Source organism: Agelaius phoeniceus, chromosome 1 (assembly GCF_051311805.1).
Source record: "Agelaius phoeniceus isolate bAgePho1 chromosome 1, bAgePho1.hap1, whole genome shotgun sequence".
NCBI classification, from domain to species: Eukaryota; Metazoa; Chordata; class Aves; order Passeriformes; family Icteridae; genus Agelaius; species Agelaius phoeniceus.
In genome coordinates, this window is record NC_135265.1 from 71,042,603 (window position 1) to 71,065,791 (window position 23,189).

Sequence of the window (23,189 nt, forward strand, 5' to 3'; positions counted from 1 at the left end):
ACAGAATTGTCACTGGAACAGACAGTGAGGACGCAGTCCACTTTCCTATAAGTAGCTAGAACAAGGGTAAATTGAGTAAATCAGGAGCTGTGATTTTTTTGCAGGAATTTTTAAGCTTTTCTTTTTATCACTTAAAATTAAACCAACATATTTCCAAAACCCACAAAAGCAAAAGAACCCTCTAGAGTACAATAACTCTGTAATCCTGCAATTCCCTATTGTAATCCTGCAAAACTCCCTATTGCTCAATTAAAATCTGTCTTTACATTTAAAACAAATTTAAATTTTCTTCCTCAAGGTTCCAGGCAATGATTTACCAAGTGCCAAACTGTTCTACTGATCTTTTGACCAATAAGAATCTTATTACTAGACAAAACAAGAGAAATTCTACCACCAGAAGTGTATTCAAGGGTTTTTCTAGCCACAGACTTTCCAATCAGCTACGTTCCTTCCAAAGAATTAATCAAAATGTGTTAATTCCTCTGTGGAAGCTTGATGTCACAGTAGCTTCTCTGTAGGTTAGAAGAATGGAAACCAGACTCCCTTATCCTGCTTGGTCAGTCCTCTTGTGGATCTGTGCATGTATTTTTGTATAGATTTGTTGAATCCAGTCCTGACATTTGGCAGCTACCTATTCCAAATCCCAGCCTGCAGTCACACTGCTCTCGACAATCCCCAAAGGAATAACAAAATCGGCAGCAACAGCAGGCAGCATCTTCTCAGGAAGATCCTCTAAGTCCCAGATGGGCTGAGAGAAGGTTTCTAAAACAGTTTTGCCCTCCTGGCTTTAGAGCTTCCAACAGAGGACGAAGAGAGTTTAGGTGGCAGTGGCAGACCAAGAAACCAAGTTGGGTCTTGTTAATGATAAGTTTGTTCTTTGCCAGATCAGTAGTGAGTGCAGAGGTGGAGAAGTGCTGGCACAACTTCTAACTTCATAACAAAGTTATGCCTTCTCTCAGCCAGCTGAAATGACATAGTCAGCATCTCCAGGAACTTCAGAAACACTCCTTGCACCTCAAGGTGGCACAGACTGGACTCAGGAAAATCATGAATGGAAAAAACAGCTTATTTTAAACAATACCTCCAACATTTTTTATCTGCAAGTGCATATCTTTAGGAAGTGACAGTTTTTCCAACTCTAGAACAATTATAAAGGTTTGTTTTTCCTTCTTTAATTATTCAGGATACCAAGATCCCTCATTATTAATGAAAAAGGATTTTTTTCCTTTCTTTTCTGATGATAGAATCACCTCCCCTAAAATAAAAAAATATTTTAAGGTTTAAAAAAACACGTTAACATTTAGTAAGACCAGCATAATATATTACTTTCATAAGCCAAGAGCTGCCTACATGTTGTTCTAGGGAGTACTTTATTTGGAATTTTGTTAACAGCTCACCATCTGTATTTGACCATGTCATTGCTACTGACAAATAACAAGGAAAGGAATACTCAAAGATTCTCCAAGAATCTTAAGAGAAGATGTTATGAGAAACGTGAAAACCTGACAACCAGAGGAATTGTTCTTCAAAGTCTGAATCAGCTTTTGTAGATGTACAGCAATTGGTTGCATACTGCAAACATAAGAGGCAATGAAAATAATTTTCAGTCTATTTGTATACACCAAAAATCAGTGGAAAAAATCCTAACAGAAGGACAGGACTTTATACAATGAATTGCAAATATTTTAACAAGTGAGCATTGCACTACAGTGACTATCAGAACTTCAGCTGGGTTTCAGTTCCCAACAGAAAATGGCAAGGGAAGAGTTAAAACTCAGGACTGCTACTTTTAGCCTGGTATTTTAGTCATTAGAATATGTTCTTTACTAATCTTCTTTTTTGTTCCTAAATACTTTTTTTCCAATAATGTTGATTGCTTCAAGACTCCTATCTGCAGAACTCTAATGAAACTACAAGGAGTATTTAAACTTAGTGTTGAATTATCAAGTATTTTCAGGATATAGAAAGCAGGAAACAGCAACACATTATGTAATACAGCCATTATATAGTGCCATAATAAATATTTAGAAATTCCAAGACTCTCTAAAGAAGCCTTTCGTGCACAGTATCAGCATTCATCCCTTCAGGGTGTAACATGCAGACTGCTTCTCCACAGGGAGTTTTATCTTATTTCATTTTCGTACTGCATTCCACCTCTATGTCGCCAACCAAATTGTTTCCTGTTTTATTGTACAGAAGACCAAGAAAAAGTTTAGTAGTCACTATCTGCTTTTAATGCATACTGATCAAATTACCTAAGGCATCTAATATATCTGTTGTTATTTTACTGTAGGAAGTCAACAGAGTCACAAAAAGTCCAAAATATTTTATTTTTACACCTAAATTTTATGCCTAATATTTAAAAATATTTTAACAGCTATTAGAGTTGCTTCATTTTCACAGTAAAAACTTCAAATTTATGTTTTTATGCTTATCAAATGCTTTGCTGACTTAAGAAAGGGCAGTGTCACTTAATTCAGAAGGTACCTTTTAAATTTCATTTTTCAAGAACAGCTCTGCAGCCTTGGATACAATACAACAATACAGTATTAACACTCGCACAATCTTCCCTCTGGAAAAGGAAATCTAAAATCTCAAATCTCTAACTTGATATCATAAAGAACAAGTTAGGGGTTTCTTTATTTTATTTAAATGAAGTTATTTAAAAATAATAATTTTGGTTTTAAAATTTCTCTATTCTCACATCAGAAACAGAAATGTATTAAAAATCCTTTAAGTTTAATTGTGATAAACTGAGCAACAGAGGCTTCCCACCACCTAGCACAGTCCACTAGATCAGCTTCTTAACAATATATTAACTTAGAAGGTATATAACAATATATACTCAGAAGGTTTGCCATATCAATGCCATATCATACAAAACAGCCTCAATGGCAGTAACTTGTGGGTTTGGTGTGTATCATTCACAAACAGCCAATAATCAAAACATGAACTATAGCAAAGTATTTGCACATTACTCAAAAGTAAAATGGAAATCACAGCTCCCTGTGCCAAGAGGACTCAAGCTCATGCTCAGTCTGCACTAGAGATGGCTACAGCAAAAGTGTTATTTTTATGTCTGTGCTTCTGAGAAGAGTCACTATGATCTTGACTGTTTGAATTAGCAATTACTACTGGTACATTAAACAAAACCATGTCACCACCTAATAAAACAACAATTGATTTGCTTACTCTTCAAGAGGAAAACACCAGTTCTCCTACTGACACTGCTGGAAGAAGAGGAGGGAGAAACCATCCTTCTCTCCTCCTGTGCATGGATTGGGCTCTGGCCATGATCAGGAACACACCAAGTAGAGCACGGTTCTAACCTGATACAGCAAGTACTGCATGCACCTGTAGCACAAACCCAGATGTGCACTATTCTCCCAAGGAAAAAAAAAAAAAACAAACAAATACCTCAATGTAGAAGTCAAAGCAATAAAAACTAAACCAGGGCTCTTTTTGAAGAACAAACAAACAAAAAATCAACCCCTTGAGCTTGGGGTACAGCCACATCATGACTGGAACACGCTATTAATAGTGTCCGACACAGTAAAAACAGTTATCACATTGCAATTCCCACAGAATTCAACACTCAAAAAAGTCAAAAGCATTTGTTTTTCCAGAACAGTTTTAAAAACATAACCTAGTCATTAGAATATTCAAGCATACTTTCTAAAGTGACCCATGCAATACCTATGAAGACTAAGTGGCTGTAGCACACACATCCTGGCAGGGAAGCATATGCACCTTTGAGACCAGCCTACCTTTGAACCTCTTCACTGTAGCTTATGCTTTGAAGTAGGAAACCATAAATGGAAGTTGTTGCTTTCTTCACTTCACATACAAGATGAAAGGTCCTCACAAAATCCACGTCAGATGTCACAACAACAACAGGTCTTACATGAAAGGCAGCAAAAGTGACACAGAGGAGCTACAGTTCTTGTCACATGGAACAACAGACCTGTGCTATGAGCACAGCCCAACAGGGCACAGCAGCACACCATCCTACCTTGGTGTTCCAGTTAAATGCTGATGCTTTTCACTATGAAATAAAGCCATTTTCTTAGAGACAGATGGATAGTCTGCTCTGCACAAGTTTGCTTCCAATGAGCTAGCTCAGGGAAGAGCAGCCTTTTAGCAATAGATATGCTGGAACATGCCTCAGAATTGTGGGTCTCTACAGGAGGGATTTGAAAAATATTAGACTTTTACATGAGAAGAGAGGAAGTTTTGGTTTTAAATATGTGCAAAGACCCTCCTGTGTTGTTGTAAAGGAGTAGAAAAGTAGTTTGTACCCACTGTCAGCTGCTCAGTAAAGATCTTACATCATCCAAAGTGAAGCAGGATGCTGGTTACTAGGTGGTGAAACAGCCTGAGGGCAAGTCAACAAATTACACCCAACTTTGTTTTCAGCTTTGAAAAACATGCTGTAACTTTTTTTCCTTGAATTAAAAATTTTATAATTTATAGACAAATAATGAAGAGCCAGGGGAAAAGCAACTCCATATTCAGCGCAGTAGATCTTCCCATTTACAAATTTTACAATCAAGTTAAATACAAAACTTTATCAAGAATCAAGTTAAAAACAAAGAAAAAATGAAGAATACTAACTTTACATGTAGTTTCTTATTAAAAAAAGACTCGAAACACCACCAAAAAACACAAACTCCAAACAAAACAACCAACCAAACAAAAACCTAATGAGAAAAATGCTATTCCTGTATTACTGCACAGGAGGTTGTAGTTTCTGTTTTTAAAAAGAAATCCAAAATCATAGCAGCATTACAGCAAGCAGACTGTGTTAAAAGCTGTAAGAAGGAGCTGAAGCAATATTTTGCTTGGGCACCAACACCAGTTCACAATACACACATATTCCTGCATGCTTGGGATCTTTCTCTTCTGAACAACACCTGAGAAACATACAGGAAAAAATAATTCCACAGTCTTCTGTGACAGTAAGCATGCATGAGAAAAAAAAAATAAATCCTGTGGCACTTACAGTATTCAACCAAATCAGGAGTATTTGAAGGAGATCCTGATTATTGCAGAGGGGTTGGACTGGATGACATGTAAAGGTCCCTTCCAACCCAAACCACTCTGATTCCATAATTTTATTTAATACACAACCATCAGCATCTCCATGGCTTTCTTCCCCTCCTCATATCTACATACATACAAATACAACTGAATATTCCTGACCAGGGGGCTATAAAAGCCTACCGGTAACTTGCACTTAGGTTTGACAGAGATGTGCAGATTTTTTCATTTTAAAAATTAAATTTAATTCAAAAATTTTGTTCTTAAAGTTGCCTGGATAACTTTTACCTCCCATGAGCAAATAGAGCCTAGGATCTGTCTCTTCCTAAGTACTGTAGTTCTTCACTGATGATCTGTGGTTCATGTCCCCTGGGATGAAGCCCAGAAATGCCTTTAGTAAACAACACAAATACTCTCAGAGTTGACTTGGCACAAAAAAGAATATCTAGCTCCGGGTGAAGAAGCTCGTCACAAAACTATGAAAATTATGCCAGCTTCAGCTTTTACATATTCTGTGCTTGCATAGTTATTGTGAGCTAGGTCACAAATCACTGTAACAGAGTATGGGTCTATAACATGCTGCACAATCTTCTGATGCAACTTCAGTTTTTTTAAGCAATCTGACAGAAGACAAACACCCTGGATAAGTATTTTCCATTTTCCATCATCTTTTAACCATACTGTTCCTGCCAACTGCTTTATCTGAAAGCTGATTTTGACAAGACAGATAAACCTGCAGAAGGGTGCTGTTTACATTTGCCCTTTTTATTTGGTATTGTTTTTGTTGGGAGTTAATTTCATTGTTTTGGTTTGGGTTTTGGGGTTTTTTCACACTTGGTGGTGTTTTGGGGTTTGTTTGGATGTGGGCTAGTGTTTCTACCTGCATTATCTCATTGGTCCCTGCAACTATATTCAGAAGGATTCCAAATGACAAATACAGAAATCTAAGCTGTGGAGGACTGTATATACAAATACATATGGTAGTTAAAGTACTGCTCTGGATTCAAGAAGACTGACACAAAACATTGAACCCAAGGAGCCTTCATTTACATTTAAAACCACCTTGTTGACAACAGAATTATTTAGTGATCAGACATATCGTGGAAAAGGTGTATCAGGATATTGATGGGGGGTTTGTGCATGAAACCACCCCTCAGAAAGCATTATCCCTACACTGAGTCTTGTTTTGATGCTTGCAGAGCATTTATTACTTTTTATTTTCAACAAAGGTGATACTCAGATACCCACTCTTAGACCTAAACATGAGATAATGGAATGCTTTCCGAACTTGCTCTGAGAGCAGGGAACATGTAGAACATCAGTTTCTCTGTCAAAGTAGAAACACAAAATGGTTTGGGATGGACCTTGCAGGGACCTTGTAGGTCACCTAGTTCCAAACCCCACACTATGGGCAGGGATAATGAAGATTCCAAATTTCATCCTACTGGTTTCATGCTGTTTAACATACCAAGAGGTGACTTCTCTTTCATGTGTACCTTGTATCCCCCTTCCCACTAAGGAATTCAGTTAACCCGCAAATTAAGAACCTACAAAACTATCCAGAAGTAAGAGTGAGTTGCTGCAGATCATTGAGCTTTCAGTATCTGTATATTTTGTATTTTTACATCTTATTATTGTTGTAGATAGTTCTATCCACTAGCCCCCTGGGATAAGGTTTGGCCTAGTTTTCAAGAGCAACTTGAAGATTAGGAGGTGGGAACAGATGGTTTTAGTCAAAGCCCTTTAAATCAGTTCCAAAGTGTAATATTTTCACACACTCCCCATGCTTACCACCCATCTAAAAAATAAAAAGAAAAAAAAAATCAAAAAGTGACAGAAAAGGAGAAAAAAGATGAAACAGATTCATTCATTTGGTTTGGCTTTTGTACACAATTTGGTAAGTTTTAATACACAATAAAACACTCAATCTGCTTCAGTTGTACTATTATCATTGCATTTAGCACATGACATGAGAAATACTGAAAATCTTTAGCATTACTAACATACAGAAAATACCTTTGATGATATTCCAAGTAATTAATCTGTTGCCAGACAGTGCTACTAAGTCTTATAATGATGCAGTTCAACATGGATGAAATGTGGTATCTAATAATAACAATTTAATAAACTGTTAACCGAGTACTCTTTTCTATTATCCTCTAATAATTTGTCACATCTTTTGTATAACAGTTTCTCACACAGTGCTATAACAAAACAAACCAGGGAAAAGAAAAAAAAAACAAGTCGGTAAAATACATCTGATTAATAGTAAAAAAAAAAAAGAGTGCAGATCATGTAGCCTCCAGGTCTCATTGCCTGTCAGCAAGCAATTTTCCATTTAAAACACAGCATTTTAAAAATAATTACTATATGTTTCCAAGTTAAGAGAAATACAGTAATTGGAATTCTGTGGGATAACTACCATTTCATGAAGATGCTTTAAATTACAGTCATTGACAAAAATAACTATTCCCCTATTGCCCTCTTATTTTCAACCACAGTTTCTACAGCAAAGGTTTTTAAAACTAGCTCTAGTTATGTGAAAGGATGGTCAAATACAGTAATAAATGCAATAATAGCAATTTCAGTAAAGGGAAGAAAATGTGAACAGGCCACATAGACTGTCTGGAGAAAAAACTCTTGACACTAAGGAAAAAACCTTCCCCTTATTTATAGGCTATGCTTACAAAAAATAACATCTGTGCTTAAGTTCTTGAAATTAATCCACCCTCATTTATAGCAAACATTTTAAACTACAATTTTATAATGCACTGACAAAAATGATATTTTAGATGACCAGATTTAATTTAGTGAGTATATATTTTCTGATTTTATGCAAATCTAATCAGGTTGTACAGATCACTTCATGTAGGCTAAAAGCTAAAGAAAGGAAAAAATAAGCACTAATTCATGGAGATCAAGAAGCTCCACAAGCTAACACCAGTACTTTGCAAATACTAGTCCAATTAAAGCCAAGAAAAAGCACATCAGAAAACTAGTCTGAAGTAAGGTCCCTAACTGTGTACTAGTGGAAGTGAATCAAATATACATTTCCATTTAGCAGCTTCATTTAAGCTATGGTCTGACATTACAGCACGATACTGCAATCGAGAAGAGGTGCAACAACCACAGCAGAGCCCGCTTGGGGTTTGGAAGATATGTGGAGAAGCATCCTCTGTGCTGGAGGCCCTGCCACATAGGTAGAGATTAATACACAAACAGCAGGTAGAGATTAATACACAAACAAACCCAAGGGCCCCTCAGCAAAGGTGTGCAGTGACAGCCAAATTTACTCACATCCATGTGCACTTTGGGATGTTCTTTTCAAACTCGTAGGCGCATGAATGAAAGCTACTTCAAAAAGATTAAAAATTGCTTGTGACGTTTTTATTCATAACATTTAATGACACCATGGAAAAAGTTCCTCTTCAAATATTAAAGGCAAAGTGTTCATCTTTCCACACCCCACAAAATCAAAAGTGCCAGCTTATATAAAATAATATAAATCTAACCATAAATTAAAAGTTAAACTACATTTAATTAAGTTTCAATTGCTTCCTTGCCTTGAAATATAATTGCATTTTCAATATATTATCTTTGCAACCTTTAAATCTTCAAATTATTTATACTCCATGGCATTGGAAAGTCACGTTTCACTTTGTTAATGCTGCACTTTGTGAACATGTTAACATCTAACAGCAAATATGCACATATAACATATCATTAAGAAAGACACCTCTCCTATAAAAATATTAGCATTTGCTTACAAAAGAAAAGTCAAATTTAGTCTATACTTGCTGACAGAAATTATAATATATTGCAGGCAATTCTGTTTTATCAATGGGGTCATTATAATAAACTTACTTTTCCTTCCCCTCCCCCCATGTCTTTTGTTTTATGGCAAACTGTTCATGGATTAAAAATATTTCAGCTTTATTAAGGAAACCATTGAATCAATGGAAAAATTTCCCTGTGAATGAGGGCAGGTTTTCATACTAGATACCGTTACATGGATTTTTCAACCATAAATTGCAATAATATTACTGCTCATAGATTGCTAAATCTACACTGATACTATCATAAATAATTTCTACTGATCAGTTGCATGTCATTATTGGAAAATTTTGACTTCAATATGACTTGATGTTAATTGTCAGATTTTCAATTCTTTATTTTAAATTGAAGCATTGGAGAGAAAGTTCAAATCATTGGCTTTGATTTATTCAGTAAAAATAAAGAATACTCTACACTAATATTTATAGAGGAATTCTAGTCCAGTACCTTAACCACAAATCCAAAGCAGCGAATTATAAGTAATAAACTACTTTACACAATTTAAACACATTTAACAGTATACAATTCTCCAAAAACCACCCAAAGCTTGTCTTCAACTGACTTGTATGATGTTCTTTTAAAACCTAATTAGCATTCAGCATTTACAGTCCAATTGCTAATACATATTCCTTATCATTATAAGCTATTAAAAAAATATAATGCAGAAACATGTACAGCAGCCTTGTGAAATGCAGCTGTTCCCTGGAATTTGCAGCATTCAGTAATGGTACATCTAAATGTGACAAAATGAAAATGCACAACACCTAGGAATACCGATAGCTGAACAAAATCAAAGTATCAGACAGAGTACAGTAACAAAAACCTGCAAGCATGAAATGCTCCCAAGCACTAGAAAGAACCTCTGCCAGTGATTTGAGTCGCCTTCAGATCACACCTCATGACATGTCAATCAGTCCCTTTTTTTTTTTTTTTCACTAAAGTATTGCAACCAGTTTTAGGAGCATCTAGTACATTAAAAAACCACCTCAAACAAAATAAACTTGCAGTGTTTTACAGAACTCCTTGCATAGTACTTCTGAAAAAAATACTCATTTATCAGCTATATACATACTGTAGTGTTTCAATTAAGTTGTAACTTTTGAAATCTGCAGAAAGAATTACATACCTTTTTATTTCAGATAAACTTGCAAAGACTGCTACTGTAATTCAAGTTTAGACATGGAAGAGATAACAGTATAGATCACTATTATAAAAAAGGCATCTTATATTATCCTTTACTCAATTCAAATTTTATTTTAATTTTTTTTCAGTGGAATTGGGATTTTAGATAATGTGGATTTAGGAAACTAACTGAATCTTTTACTAGCTCCAAAGACTTAGCTATGCTGAATGTATGCAATGTTTTCAGGAGCATTTTTTAGAGCCTTGCAATTAAATTTTACTACCCAGCTAACTAAATACATAGGTTGCATATGCCTTGTAATTAAAATACATCATTTCTGGTGGATGTTCTTTGCCACAGTGGAGTTTTAGAAACAAGTCAAAGGAAAAATATTACACCAATATAAAATTAGAAAAGCTCCACAGAACTCACAGCTTGTTACACAAACACACACAGAGCTTAAAAAATTCAGGAATATTAAGCATATTAAAATCTTTAAAGCAGTGCTTAAAGCTTCTAGCATCCTTTAATTTGTTTTTACATCCTTGTTTGATGCTGTATTCTTTGTTCTGATGCTATGCCAGTGAAATTGCATCACCATGAAGCAACATTATGCAAGAATGTCTGGCTAAAATTAAAATGCTATTTCTCAGCATCACATACTTACAGGAAAAATGCAGTTCAGACATTCACAATTCAATTATGCTAGCCAATATATTTGGTAAATCCTTAATGAAAAATAGGGTAATGGAAAGCTAATATGCATAGTTGTATAGGAAAATAAACCACTAGAGTAATCTTGTTGCTCTAGCCAGTCTTTTGGAGTCCAAGTCTATCACCAAAGATGCTCAGTACAGCTCCATTTCGAAAAGTTGGAGTGATCAAAACAAGTTGAAATTGGGGAGTTCCTAATGTAAAGTAACACAGTACTAGATTTTTTTTTAATTAAGCTTTTTTCAAATAGCTGATTAACTATTACATAAAACATACCTAAACCCTACAAAATAAGTTGCACATTAGAGCACAAACACATATCAAGATGTTCTCTCTCTCCAGACCTGAGTGTTTTGCACAAGCAGGGCAAAGTTCCTATGTTACAGTTCTTTAGTGTCTAAAGAAAATGAAGACATTTCCTGAATAGCTGTTTTATGCCTAATAAAATGTAACACAGCATCATCAAAATAACATTAAACTGCAGCAACAGTATTTAAACCATTCTGATTCCTAATTCTGATGGATTATCAAAAAATAAAATAGATGTACACTGTTAACAAAGCAAACAATCATCTCATTCACAAGAGACACTCAGCTAAGATACAATATTCTGTAGATATTCTCTCATGATTTTTGCTATAAAAATAAAAATGAATGGAACACCAATAGATCTTAGACCCCTCAAAATGACAACTTTCACTTTTTCCTAACAACAACATTTATTGACAATAATGAAGTAGCAAAAAAACCCCAGAGTCTCAACACAGTTCTGGAACTTATAAACAAATAATGTTTCCTCTTCCTTCAATTTCTAAAATCCTCAAGGAAAAATAGAAACTTGTGCCCATGGTCTATTGTAAAAGTGGAATTAATCTCTGTTCTGTCACTCCTGTCCACAGACCCATCCTAAATCATAGGAGTTCTGTGAGTTTGACTGTGTAGGTCTCACTGGAACAGTTCTTTCACAGAAATGTTTTGTGTGATTTAGGTTTTCTCAATGCTGTTTTATGCACTAAGAAAATAAATGAAACTATTTTTTCTGCAGAAAATACTTTATTTCTCTTGTTTTGCATGCCTGTAAAACACCAAGACGCTTTAAGACACACAGTCTATTTAATCCACAGATGAAGGAAGTTGAGAGGATATACATACATTTTTAAAGTTGCAGAAACCACAAAGCCAAACTTACATAGAACAAAGAACAAATCTAGCATTACTCAGCAAGAAGACTGGAAACATGCACACACACATACACCCTGACAGTTCTAATGAAACTGAAGGAAAAAAAAGAAATCCTGCTTTGTTATGCAAATGCACCATTTCAAAATTGAGAAAATTAAATGATGTCATTCAAGCTAATATCCTTACCTCAATGGAAAAGTAGCAAGAGACAACAACAACCCTCCCTCCCCAGCAACCCCCTTGCAAACATTTCAATGAGGTTTGGCTTCAATAGCAGTCTGCAGCATTTAGCCTCAAGAAGAATTACCAAGAGAGTTTTGGAATTGCTTATTTTAAAAAGTTTGCATTTGTTCTGCCAACCTAATTCATCAAGACATTCAGTGCAATGCATGTATTATTGCGTAGTCACAGATTTTTCATAGCTTCCATTTTTAGTGTTCAGAACAGCAATTTAGTAAATGGTTTGTAAAAGTATCAAAACATAACCATGTTATTTCTTCCAAGAATTTTAATATGTCTCTATGGAAGTGTGTTCAGAGACACAACGAAAAAAGCATTTGAATTCTATAACAGACTTACCATTTAGCAAAAGAAAAAAAGTATTAAAATAGCTTTAGATTATTACTCATCAAAAAAAAATCACATGCATTTCCTTAATTTCATAGCTTGACCCATGTTCATATAGCAGATATTGTATATAATTGTTATGCCTAGATTTTTCTTAAAATTGCCACTTAAAGACATTAAATAATAATAAAATAAGCAAAAGAATGAAAAAACCAAAACACACACAGGCACACTCCTTCTTCTGCGTGAGCAGTAATTTAAGCACAATGAAAAAGCTCCAAAAGTCAGAGCCATTATATTAACACTTTCCACAGGGTATGATGAACAATACTGAAAATCACCTACACTCTGGCAAACCTGTGTTACCCTCCATTCCCAGTAAACTGCAGCAGCTAGCACAATTTGCAACACTTCAAAGTGAGTCAAATATAATTTTCTTTAAACCTGTAAAAAATAAATTACATAGTGGTTTGGGTTTCTTAATAGCTTGATGAAGAGGATGGATGGATCACTAAAATATCAAAACAGAGTAAAAGAAACATAATTATATGAGAAACAAGTTCTTATCAAAATAGAAACCTGCCAGATATCCTCAAGCTGCTGCAATAGTTTTTCAGGCAGCTGGGTTAAAAAGCACATTTAAAGAAAGTAAATGCTTAATGAGGTCTATCCTAAATATAACCACTAAAGCTATTGCTCAGCCAGGATGGTTGCACTCAGAGCTGTAAGATAAATAAAATATACTACAAAATAAGATAGCACCCCATATTGAATTTTCTAGCCTTGACACAATTTCTTGACCTGTCCCACTATACTACTAATAATAATTTCTCAACTTATTTTACATCTTTCTACCATGATACTTTAAAATCTGAGGGCTTGAGCAATCATTGGCATCAAAGCCTTCAATTCCACCTTCTATTTTGGGATTGTCCTACTCCAAAATTTTAGATGTAGATGAGCACACAACAAAATATGTTAATGTCTACAATGACTGCAGCTACTTTGCAGCCATTAATTTTGTACTTAATAAATACTAAGCCAAACCCTGGACTAGTTTTATTAATCAAACACTTCTAGAGAGAGATCTGCAGCTTGACCCATTTTAATAGCAAATCTAATTCTGGGGATCAGAGCAGAACAGACTGCAGCTCTTTTCTTAAGAATGCTGACATTTAAGTAAACCTTACCAAAGAATGCTTGCCTGATTGAGGACTGACATTTCCTTTCTCTAACTCGCTTAAATAAAATATAGGCTTTCTGGCCAATTCCTACAGTACCTCAAGGCAGCTGTATATCACTTTCAGTTGCAACTTGTGAATACTTTCTTTTTCTTTCTGTCTCTTTATTTTGACATGCATATTATGTTAGCTGATTTCAATCATGTTGCATGAGTGGATGACATACCTTAAAAGATTAAGTTTTGCCACCTGGGACTACTCCAGAAATTCAGTACTTTATAGCATCTCATACCCTTCTTCATCCTCTATGCGCCTGCACTATCAATAGTAGCTTTCTTCCCCATTTTATGCCAAAGGACAAGTCTTTCAAGGCTGCAGTTGATACAAGTCAGCTTGAAGTGTCATTCCCCCCCATTCCCATTCCAGGATGGAGCTGCTCCATTGTGTACAACGCTCTGCTGCCATCTATTTGACACAAGAAATACAACGCTGTGACTGCCACGGCTGGTTTTGCCTTCCCTTTCCGCCACCTTTCTCTTCCCCTGCAGCAGCTGTTAGAAGAAAACTCTCAGGGAAGTTTTTGATCACTCCTCCCTGCTCGTGCCCAGAAGCAGAAACCACTTCAGCAATTACTTTTGTACTTAAAAAAAAAAATAGCTACAGTAACAGCAGAGGTAATCAAACAGAGGTTTGATTATTGCAAACAAAAGTAGAATTATATGATATATCACTCTTTTCTAAAAAGGGAATCCAAGTTAACAAACTTCCATTTATCAGTCAGCTCTAAATAAAATACACTTTAAAGCAATTATTTTAAAATTTGCAATTTAACTATGCAGCAGCAGAGCTCATTGAGGGTTTGATTTCAGCAGTATCCAGATGTAACTGGGGCCACGGCACTGAATGAACATGGATTCACTGGCTGTCTCCCTTCTCTACACCAGACTTAAAATTCAAAGTCAGTTAGGAAGTCAAATCACAGAGCCTCCAAGTAGAAACCACACACAAAGCATGAGATGAAGGAGGTGGTACTTTACCCGTCATCAGGGTCACAAAGATAAACACCACTTCATTCATCACAGCATTCAGCCTGCTTTGTATGTGACTGCACAAAACGAGAACAGCAGCTGAAAAAAGTCCCCAGCTTGCATTTGTGAAATATCATGCGAGAGACGCCCACTGAAAACTCTTAAAGGAATCTATAATCTTCAGTTACAGACCCACGACAGTGCACATTCTGCTCTTTAATTACTAAACCATATGGAAAAGCCCTGTCTCAGGGCTCAGTCTGGTCCTTTTCGCATCCCTGATTAAGTACTACGTTTTTTTTACATGGCTGCTTTCCCAATACACTTAAGTAACATATTTGTAGGAATGTACTTCAGCATTTACCCTGGAAATGATTCATAAAATAGCAAAAAGAAAGACTAAAAAAGTGCAAGCTTTTCACAGGAATTATAAACAATGTCACTGTGATCCAAAAAGCATTTGAACTCCTGTATATTTTTCTACAGAGAGGGAAATAACACCTTAGTTCAGAGCAAGAGTAGGGAGAAAAGGAGGGGCTCCGCTGCTGGAGGGAGGGTGCAGGTAAGGAGAAAATGAGAGATGTGGAGTAGGAGGGCACAGAGGCAATACCAGCCTGCAGCAGAGGTCATGAGAGTTCTTCTGTAGTTAAAACATACCCATAAACATAATGCCTTAATTTTCTAATTGGTATTAACATAAATAGTACTTGGTTTGGGGAGCAATTTGTTAAAGCTTGTATTTGTTAATAAATACTAGTACCACTGAGTCCATTATTCCATTGTTCTTTATATGTATTCATAGCATTTACAGCTATAATACATACAGTTAACTATTAAAGTTAATCTGTTTAATAAAATTAATAGTTGCACTAAGTTCTTTACTAACACTTGGTTTTAAATCTATTTAGTCTGACAATACAAGTTGCAATTACAGGATTGTATAAAGTTGCCATAAATACTTAGTGAACCAAGAGAAGAGACATATATAATTCCAATTGCTAACTATTACTGGAATTACCTTTCCTTCCAGGCCACACAGAATCTGTTTAAACAGGAGGTACTGCACATATTATACTAAAAGCACTGCCTAAAATATTTCAAGTGTAAAACTACCTAAAATCTGACCACTCACAAGGAATTAGATTACTTAAAGAATTCAAGGTACACAGCAAAACAACACATATAAGCATTTGAAAGAATCACTTGAGAGGCTTACTCTGCCCTCTGGTGCACTCCATCCCACAAGGACACAGCATCCTGCACAAAACTCAGGAGAGCATCCGAACAACTGCAACAATCTGAAGTTAAAGCAGTTAAAAGAGTGTGCTGAGCTAAATTAAGACAGTTCAGCACCCTACAAGATCGCACCCTGGGTAACACCAACATGAGGAAAAGCACTAAAATACTCTGCAGGATAGAAGGTGGCCCAGCTAGTTTTGATTCCTTTGTATTTACAGCAGAGAGCCTAATTGTCCTGGCTAGGGACCAAGACCCCACCATCTAAAGCCCTGTGCAAATACAGTGTTTGCTGGTTAGCACAACAATTTTCCAGCAAGGTTGTGTCCCCAAGGCTGGTGTTACCAGCTGCCACCACCAGTATACAGATGACAGGAGACACCTGAGCACATCACAGACCCACAGCCCCACACAGGGGTCCTACACTACTCAGAGGTACCCTAGGGCAGAAGGCTCTATATTCATAGCCTGATAGTATAAATCAGGTTTGGAAACTCAGCTTTTGGCTGACAAATTGAACAGCCACACATGCTAAATTGGAAGGAATTTGATATCATATTGAGATGATAACATACTCTATAAAGCACAGATATAAAATTTTCTAATGACATAAAATTAAAGTCTGTTAGGCATGTTTTTTCCTGTGAATAAGTTGTACTACATCTCTACAGAGTAATGCTAATAGTCTTTAAAATTAACTAGACTAGATCTTGTTACACTGAACAGTCAAAATTTTTCTACTATGAAACATAGAAAAAAATCCATTCATTTCCTCAGAAGCTGTGAGCTTCCATGACATTCATAAGCAGCTTAAAACCCATGCAGTAATAAAACAGCATACTGAATGATAAGAACCACAAAGTACAGTACATAAACCATGAATTATGCAATTATAAGCAATTATCAGCCTTGCTAGTAATGACATACTGGAAAAGCTCACAATTAACTCTTTGAATGATTTTGCCTACAGTTTCATATAAGCAATATTGTATTAATGAAAAAAAAAAATTTAAAACTCCAAGTACCCAACAACGAACACTATTTTTTGCCATGAGAAAGCATTGCAGGATTGGAACCAAACTGTGTACATACAGTTAGCATATAAAAATAAAAGTAGCATGATTAAGATTTACTTGTTCATCATGTTTATGTGTTATTAAAAAACCCAGCCAACAAATCAGAGAGAAGTATTCCTGTTTAATGGACCATACTACAAAAACACATCTCCAGTGCAAAATTAGAATTAATCCATCAAAATTAGTCCATCAGAATTAATCCATCAAATAGACAGTGACAGCAAAAGGAGGGCACATTCCCAAACCTAGCTATTGAACAGCATGAGACTTTGAAATGATGCCAGAACTCTGCAATCAGGAGCTTCAGTACTTAGCTCCATGCTAAGTTATTTAATGCCTTGACTTTCCTCATAGCTAAGCACTCACTGTACATGTGCCATGAAAGTGCCTTCCTCATGTGAGACTGCCTCAGAGTGCCACCATCCTCTGCGACACAGACTTTGTCATGGGTGATTTTCATCTCTACTAACTGCATGGATAGAAAAGTGATGGGGGAAGAGTACTGCCCCTACAACATCACTGATAAAACCTGCAGGAGAAAGTCAGCTATATATAGTTTTAATTATCAGATTCACTTGTGTACTAAACAGGAGTTTAGTAACAGCTTCCATGCCATGACCCAAACACTACCTTTTTCACTATAAAGTTGCACAACACCATCTCCCCCCAGCAATTATCACAACCACAATTACAACTGCTGGAAGAAGCCTCCCATAAAAGACTGTGATAGGAAATGAAAAAGATGACCTGTTTCCCATATGGTTCACATTACTCAGACCACAAGGAGTCTGGGGATGCAAATAGGCTTTAGAATGTGATATAGTAGTAGAAAAGGCTCTCCACAGGTAAGCTAAGAAAGCTCATCCTCATATATTCTGGTCTTCATGGGTGATATTTACCATCCCGATATCTGTTATGGGTACAACACAGCAGGGTCAAGCCAGAAGGTTTCTGGAGGGCATTGATAACCTGATGTGGGTGACAGAACAGCTCACAAGGGGAAATGCTATGAACAGACAATCCTTACAGTCAAGGAAGAACTTGTCATGGTAGTCTTAGCCCAAAAAAGGCTGAAGGACTGGAAGATTGTCATATGAGGAGTAGCTGAAGAAGCTGAGGTTGTTTAGCCTGCAGAAGGCTAAGAGGGTGATCTCCCTGATGTGTCACCTGATGAGTGGGATGGGAAAGGATGACAGACAGACTCCTCTCAGCAGTATACAGTGACACAAGGTGAGGCAATGGTCAGAAACTGAAATACAAGGAAACATGCCATTTAAAAATATGAAAATTTGTGGTGGTGTGTGCTAGTTTTTTACTGTAAGAGTGAAGGAGCTGCACAGGTGAGGAAACAGGCTGCTCAGGGAGGTTGTGGGGTCTCCATCCTACTAAACACTTGACTGGGAAAAGTTCTTTGCAACCTGCTCTAGATAACCTCCCTTTGAGTAATGGGGTTGGACTAGATCATCTCCAGAGGTCCCTTCTGACCTTCAACCATTCTGCAACTCTGTTGAAATTATATGATGCAAACTTTTACTTGTGTACTTCAAGTTTTCCCTCTCTGTAGATATCCCACTTTCCCACCAACCAGCATCCAACTACAGATTCAGGATGCAGTAAGAGACATGGGTGAGCACAGGCTTTTGCGTAAGTTGGGATTTTCCTCCCTGGCCTCTGAAGACCTATGCACTACAGCTAAATTGGACCAGAATATTTAATACTATTAGGACAGCAAGCCATGAAACCAGCCCACATTTAATTGCTTGGATACACTGAAAAATTTCAAGTGCTAAGATAACTTTTACTGACGCCTTTTGGATTCAGAAATTTGTCAAAAAATACTTGCCAGCTTCACTAGTTCAGTACAACTCAAAGCAAACAAAATTTTACAGTGCAGTCAAACTGATGTGATCATTTGTCCTTCAAGAAAAAATAGTTACAACTTTATATCTATATGTGTGCCTCCTCTGAAAGATGTGCAAAAAGAGACATTTACATCATTTTAGACAACCTAAATATATCAATTATATTTGGATAATTGATTTTGAAGACATTCAACAGAAGGATATGAATATAGAGTTATGGATAACAGAATTTAGATTAAGCTAACTGCATGCTACTACATCCAATAATAGATAATTATTTAGAATCAATGTATTGTAAACTCCCATAAAACCAAATTAAATGAAAAATAAAACATGGTCAGATCACCAGATTCCCCAAGAACTCCAATTCAAAGCAGGAGGACATATAAAGACTGGATAGAGAAAGTGAGGCTGAGCTGTTTACTTAGTAGCCATGAAGTGAATGTGCTACTGTTTTCTGAACTTCCCATGGTGAAGCCACAGTGCAGAGAGCTAATCCCTGTTTCTCACCAAAACAGACAGCAATGCACACTGGATAATTTGTTCCTACTGATGATATCATTCTGTTGAGTTTACTGTTTTTAATAAGGAACAAGTTTCAGTCTTCTCTCACTTTCTCCCATGTACAAGATCAGATCAGCCTCCCAGTGACCTACTTTATGAGTCACAGTCCTCACTATTTATGATTCAGAAAAACGTCTTCTCTGACAGTATTTCCCAGACTACTGTGGGTTCATTCCAAGAACCAATTTCATCTTCATTGGTTTCCTACAGGAAACCAGACCAACTTCCTATGATTTTATTTTCCTTCATTTCAGCATGGCTCACATAAACTAACTGGAAGTGAGAGTGATAGAAAACTTTATTCTGCATAAACACAAGCCAATACAAACACCACCAAAAAAAATCCTGAAGACGTCACCGGTTCAAAGTGACCAGAATGTGAAGCAAGCTAAGATTAGAAGTTCTTTTCCCTCCTTCCCCAAACATGATGCATACAAGCAAACCCAGTAAGTTTACATAACCACAGTCTAATGCTAACAGCTGTTTGGTGAAGACATTCACCTGAACAGATGGCCAAGTCCTACTCCCTCTTTCAACACTGCTAATTGTTTTAAAATGTTAAACACTGTTGGACTGTTTTTAACTCCTACCAATAAAAGAGTCAAGTTCTCCCAACCACCTCAGTCAACAGACTTGGGGTACTTATCTTCTCTCAAGTGCAACAACAGAAGTACTACTGGAGACGCTAGGAAACAAGCACACCTTGAAGAATTTCATCTACCTTTCCCATAGGACTGCTAACATTGCCTAAGTATCAGCATGCTGCATCCAGGTCAGCTTCTAATAGAGCCATTTTCATTGTCCTCCAGGACATGAGGACATTAGCTTTCCAAAAGCCAAGAGTCAGCACCAGATCTGCACTGGCTCAGAGTCACAGAGTAGTTTGAGCTGGAAGGGACCTAGAAGGATCACCAAGTCCAACTCCTAAGTGAATGGCCCATATGGGAATTAAACCCACAACCTTGGCGTTATAAGCCCCATGCTCTAACCAACTGAGCTCATCCAGCAGTGAGGCATTTGCAGAATAATCCTTCCCATAACTCATGGCAGAATCATCCAAGAATCCATAGCAGCAGCACGAGCACCCCTTCAGTTTGCCCTCTCAGTGCTGTGACCTAGCTGTTGCAGCTTCAGCAGGCACATGGAGATAGATGATGTTAGCATGGTACTAACATTCTAGTCCCAAATTAAGTGGGACAGGTAATTCCCACAGAGATTGCTATACAGTGAGCCACTTCAAGAAAAGGGATGCTGGGACACCTAGCTGTGGACTGCAAATATCCAGCATAATTTGCCGGCTCAGATTTCACTGTGCAAAGCAGCAGTTCAGTTATCTTCTGGACCATCTTCTGCCCTTGGACTAATATAGCCCTGTCGTTATGCTGCTCTACGTGAGCTAATAAACCAGACCCATGTTAACACAGTTAATTCAATCATGCAAGCAAATTAAAAGCAGATTTATTCTCATTTCATATCTGTATTCTGCTGTGTGTGTTGTCAATAAATGCAGTCTTTCCATGTGATTTCCTCTTGCTGTGTTTCAAGGCTTACAGTGATAGGAACAACACACCACTTTTTGTGGGAAGGCTTACTCAGAAACTAAATCCAAACTGATTTTCACAAGGCTTAAATACTCCTTCACTTCTCACCTCAAGAGAAGCCAGGGAATATTGTCACTTTAGAATGCTTACACATTACACACAACAAGGACAGGACATATGATTGAAGCACAATTTATTTTAATGACAATTTTCTACCTGGACGTCAGTTTCAGTTTGTAATCATGAAGTATGAATAAGGATTTTGCAAGTAAATAGTGGTCACTTGTTCGTAAACTGAGCTTTTACAGCAGCATAGGTTAATAAATGTAAACCACCAAGTTATTGCCTCTGCTATTTGTTTTCCATCCCCTTTTGCTGCAGCAGTACTTGCCAGGGTCAAATTACTAGTTTTTAATGACCCCTTATTATTCCACTGTCTCTAACTTGATTTTTGTAACCAAAAGTGTTGTAGTACTTCAGGTAGTAACCTATTGTTTGTAGGTCAATATTTCAAAGAGTATCACCTGCGTGAAAACTGAGAAGCCTTTATAGAAGTGATGCATTCTGATATATGTATTAATTTTAAACAAACCAAATAATATTGTTTAAAGTACTGCTTGGCCTAAGTACACTGCATAAATTCTCAGCTAGGACTGATCAGCAGCAAAGTCTACAGCAAAAGTTGTTTCACGTGGCAGAAAAACCAGATTTTTAAACATGCAGATTTTGTTGACAATGACAATTTGACCTCTCTTCAGACATCTTTACATTTATTGAGTAGCAAACTCATGCAGTAATTAAGCACCACAGCAAGCATGACTGTCTTGACTGAAGGCAGTGTTTACCTGATGAAATTAACAGTTGTTAAAACTGCTATAAATGCTGCAGTCTAAAGCAATCAAGGTAATACACTGACACCACCACCACGCATTCACAATTCTCAGTGCTAGAGAAGGTTACTCACCTTGACATGGCTCTGAGCTCCCAGGTTGTAAATCTCAGAGGGTTTGACTTCATTAATGATCTTCACCAGGCAGGTGCTGTCTGTGAGATCCCCATAGTGCAGCTTCATGTCTTCAGAGTTTAAGAATTCAGAGTTAATACGTTTAATCTTGGAACAATAATGCATTTTTGGTTCAAATCCTATTTCTGGTCAAGGTCTGAGTAAACGTTTATTGGAAAAGGCAAGAGATCACCAGCTAAACTTGGTTTTGCTTGTTTTTTTCCTCCCCTGCTTTAACCACAAAATACATTTCCCCATAGGAGTAATGAACACCATTTCAGATTCTTTTTTCAATAATCTTATTTATCTAGCAACATTTATATAATTTGTTTAGTAGCTTGCATTTAATTTTTCCAGGTTGTATTAATAAGTCAGATGTCAGATTAATACGTCAGATACAGAATTCCAATCACAAAAAATAGGGCATTTTTTAGTTTGGGCTTCTAATCTTTCACTCAAAAATGCCTTAATAACTTCTTAAGCATCCATCATGGCTTTCCTTTCCTTCCCAAAATGTTGCACATATTTTAGTTTCTCACTGTGAGTAATTTCACAACACAACAAAAATGTGTAAGGTATCTAATAGATGAACATTTAGATAATATTTCAGCACAACCTGCTGCATTTGTTACTACTGTTTTTCCATTTAAAAAAATACAGATGCACACTGGAAGGGAATTTGACAGAACAATTTAACTGTCAACGAAACATGGTTTGTGATGCTATACATCAGAATCTCAAAATTGGTTAGATACAGATGTTATTTATCCTTTCCAGACTTCAGTGTCTTTCTAATTTGTGTGTAAAAAAGAATGTAAGAGCATGAAACCAGCTCCTATCAAAATTCAAAGTGAAAGCTGCAATGATTTATCAAGTTGTCCTTGTTTTCAGACCCTGACATGTCAAGAAGATATTACAAAAGTGAAATTCACAAAACAGAACTCGTTTTTGCTCTTACTTAAAAAAAAACTGAAAAATCAAACAACCACACTGCTATTCACAGATCTTTCCAATAAAAAGTTGTTACTATTGATGAATTAGCTGTTTATGCTTACTTGCCATATTTATATAGATTTTCACTTGTTGTTTATGGCCTTATTTTGTTGTTGTTGTTTTGGGGTTGGTTTTTTTTGTCTTTAAATACCAGGCTTATTACAAGAGATATGAATTCATAATACATTTTTAACTGCTGCTGAGATATATGAATTTTGTTATTATTAATGCCAGTTTAGGTTTTT

The 23,189-nt window shown here is 36.5% G+C and overlaps 1 protein-coding gene across 1 annotated transcript in view; it reads right to left on the reverse strand.

Annotated features, from left to right (window-relative positions):
• The window catches only part of GMDS (GDP-mannose 4,6-dehydratase), a 409,472-nt gene that overhangs the window by 318,448 nt on the left and 67,835 nt on the right, over positions 1–23,189 (reverse strand). Inside the window, exon 4 of the mRNA XM_054632699.2 lies at positions 21,913–22,022. Within this exon, the coding sequence (XP_054488674.2) occupies positions 21,913–22,022 (110 nt within the window). The remainder of the gene's footprint in view (positions 1–21,912; positions 22,023–23,189) is intronic.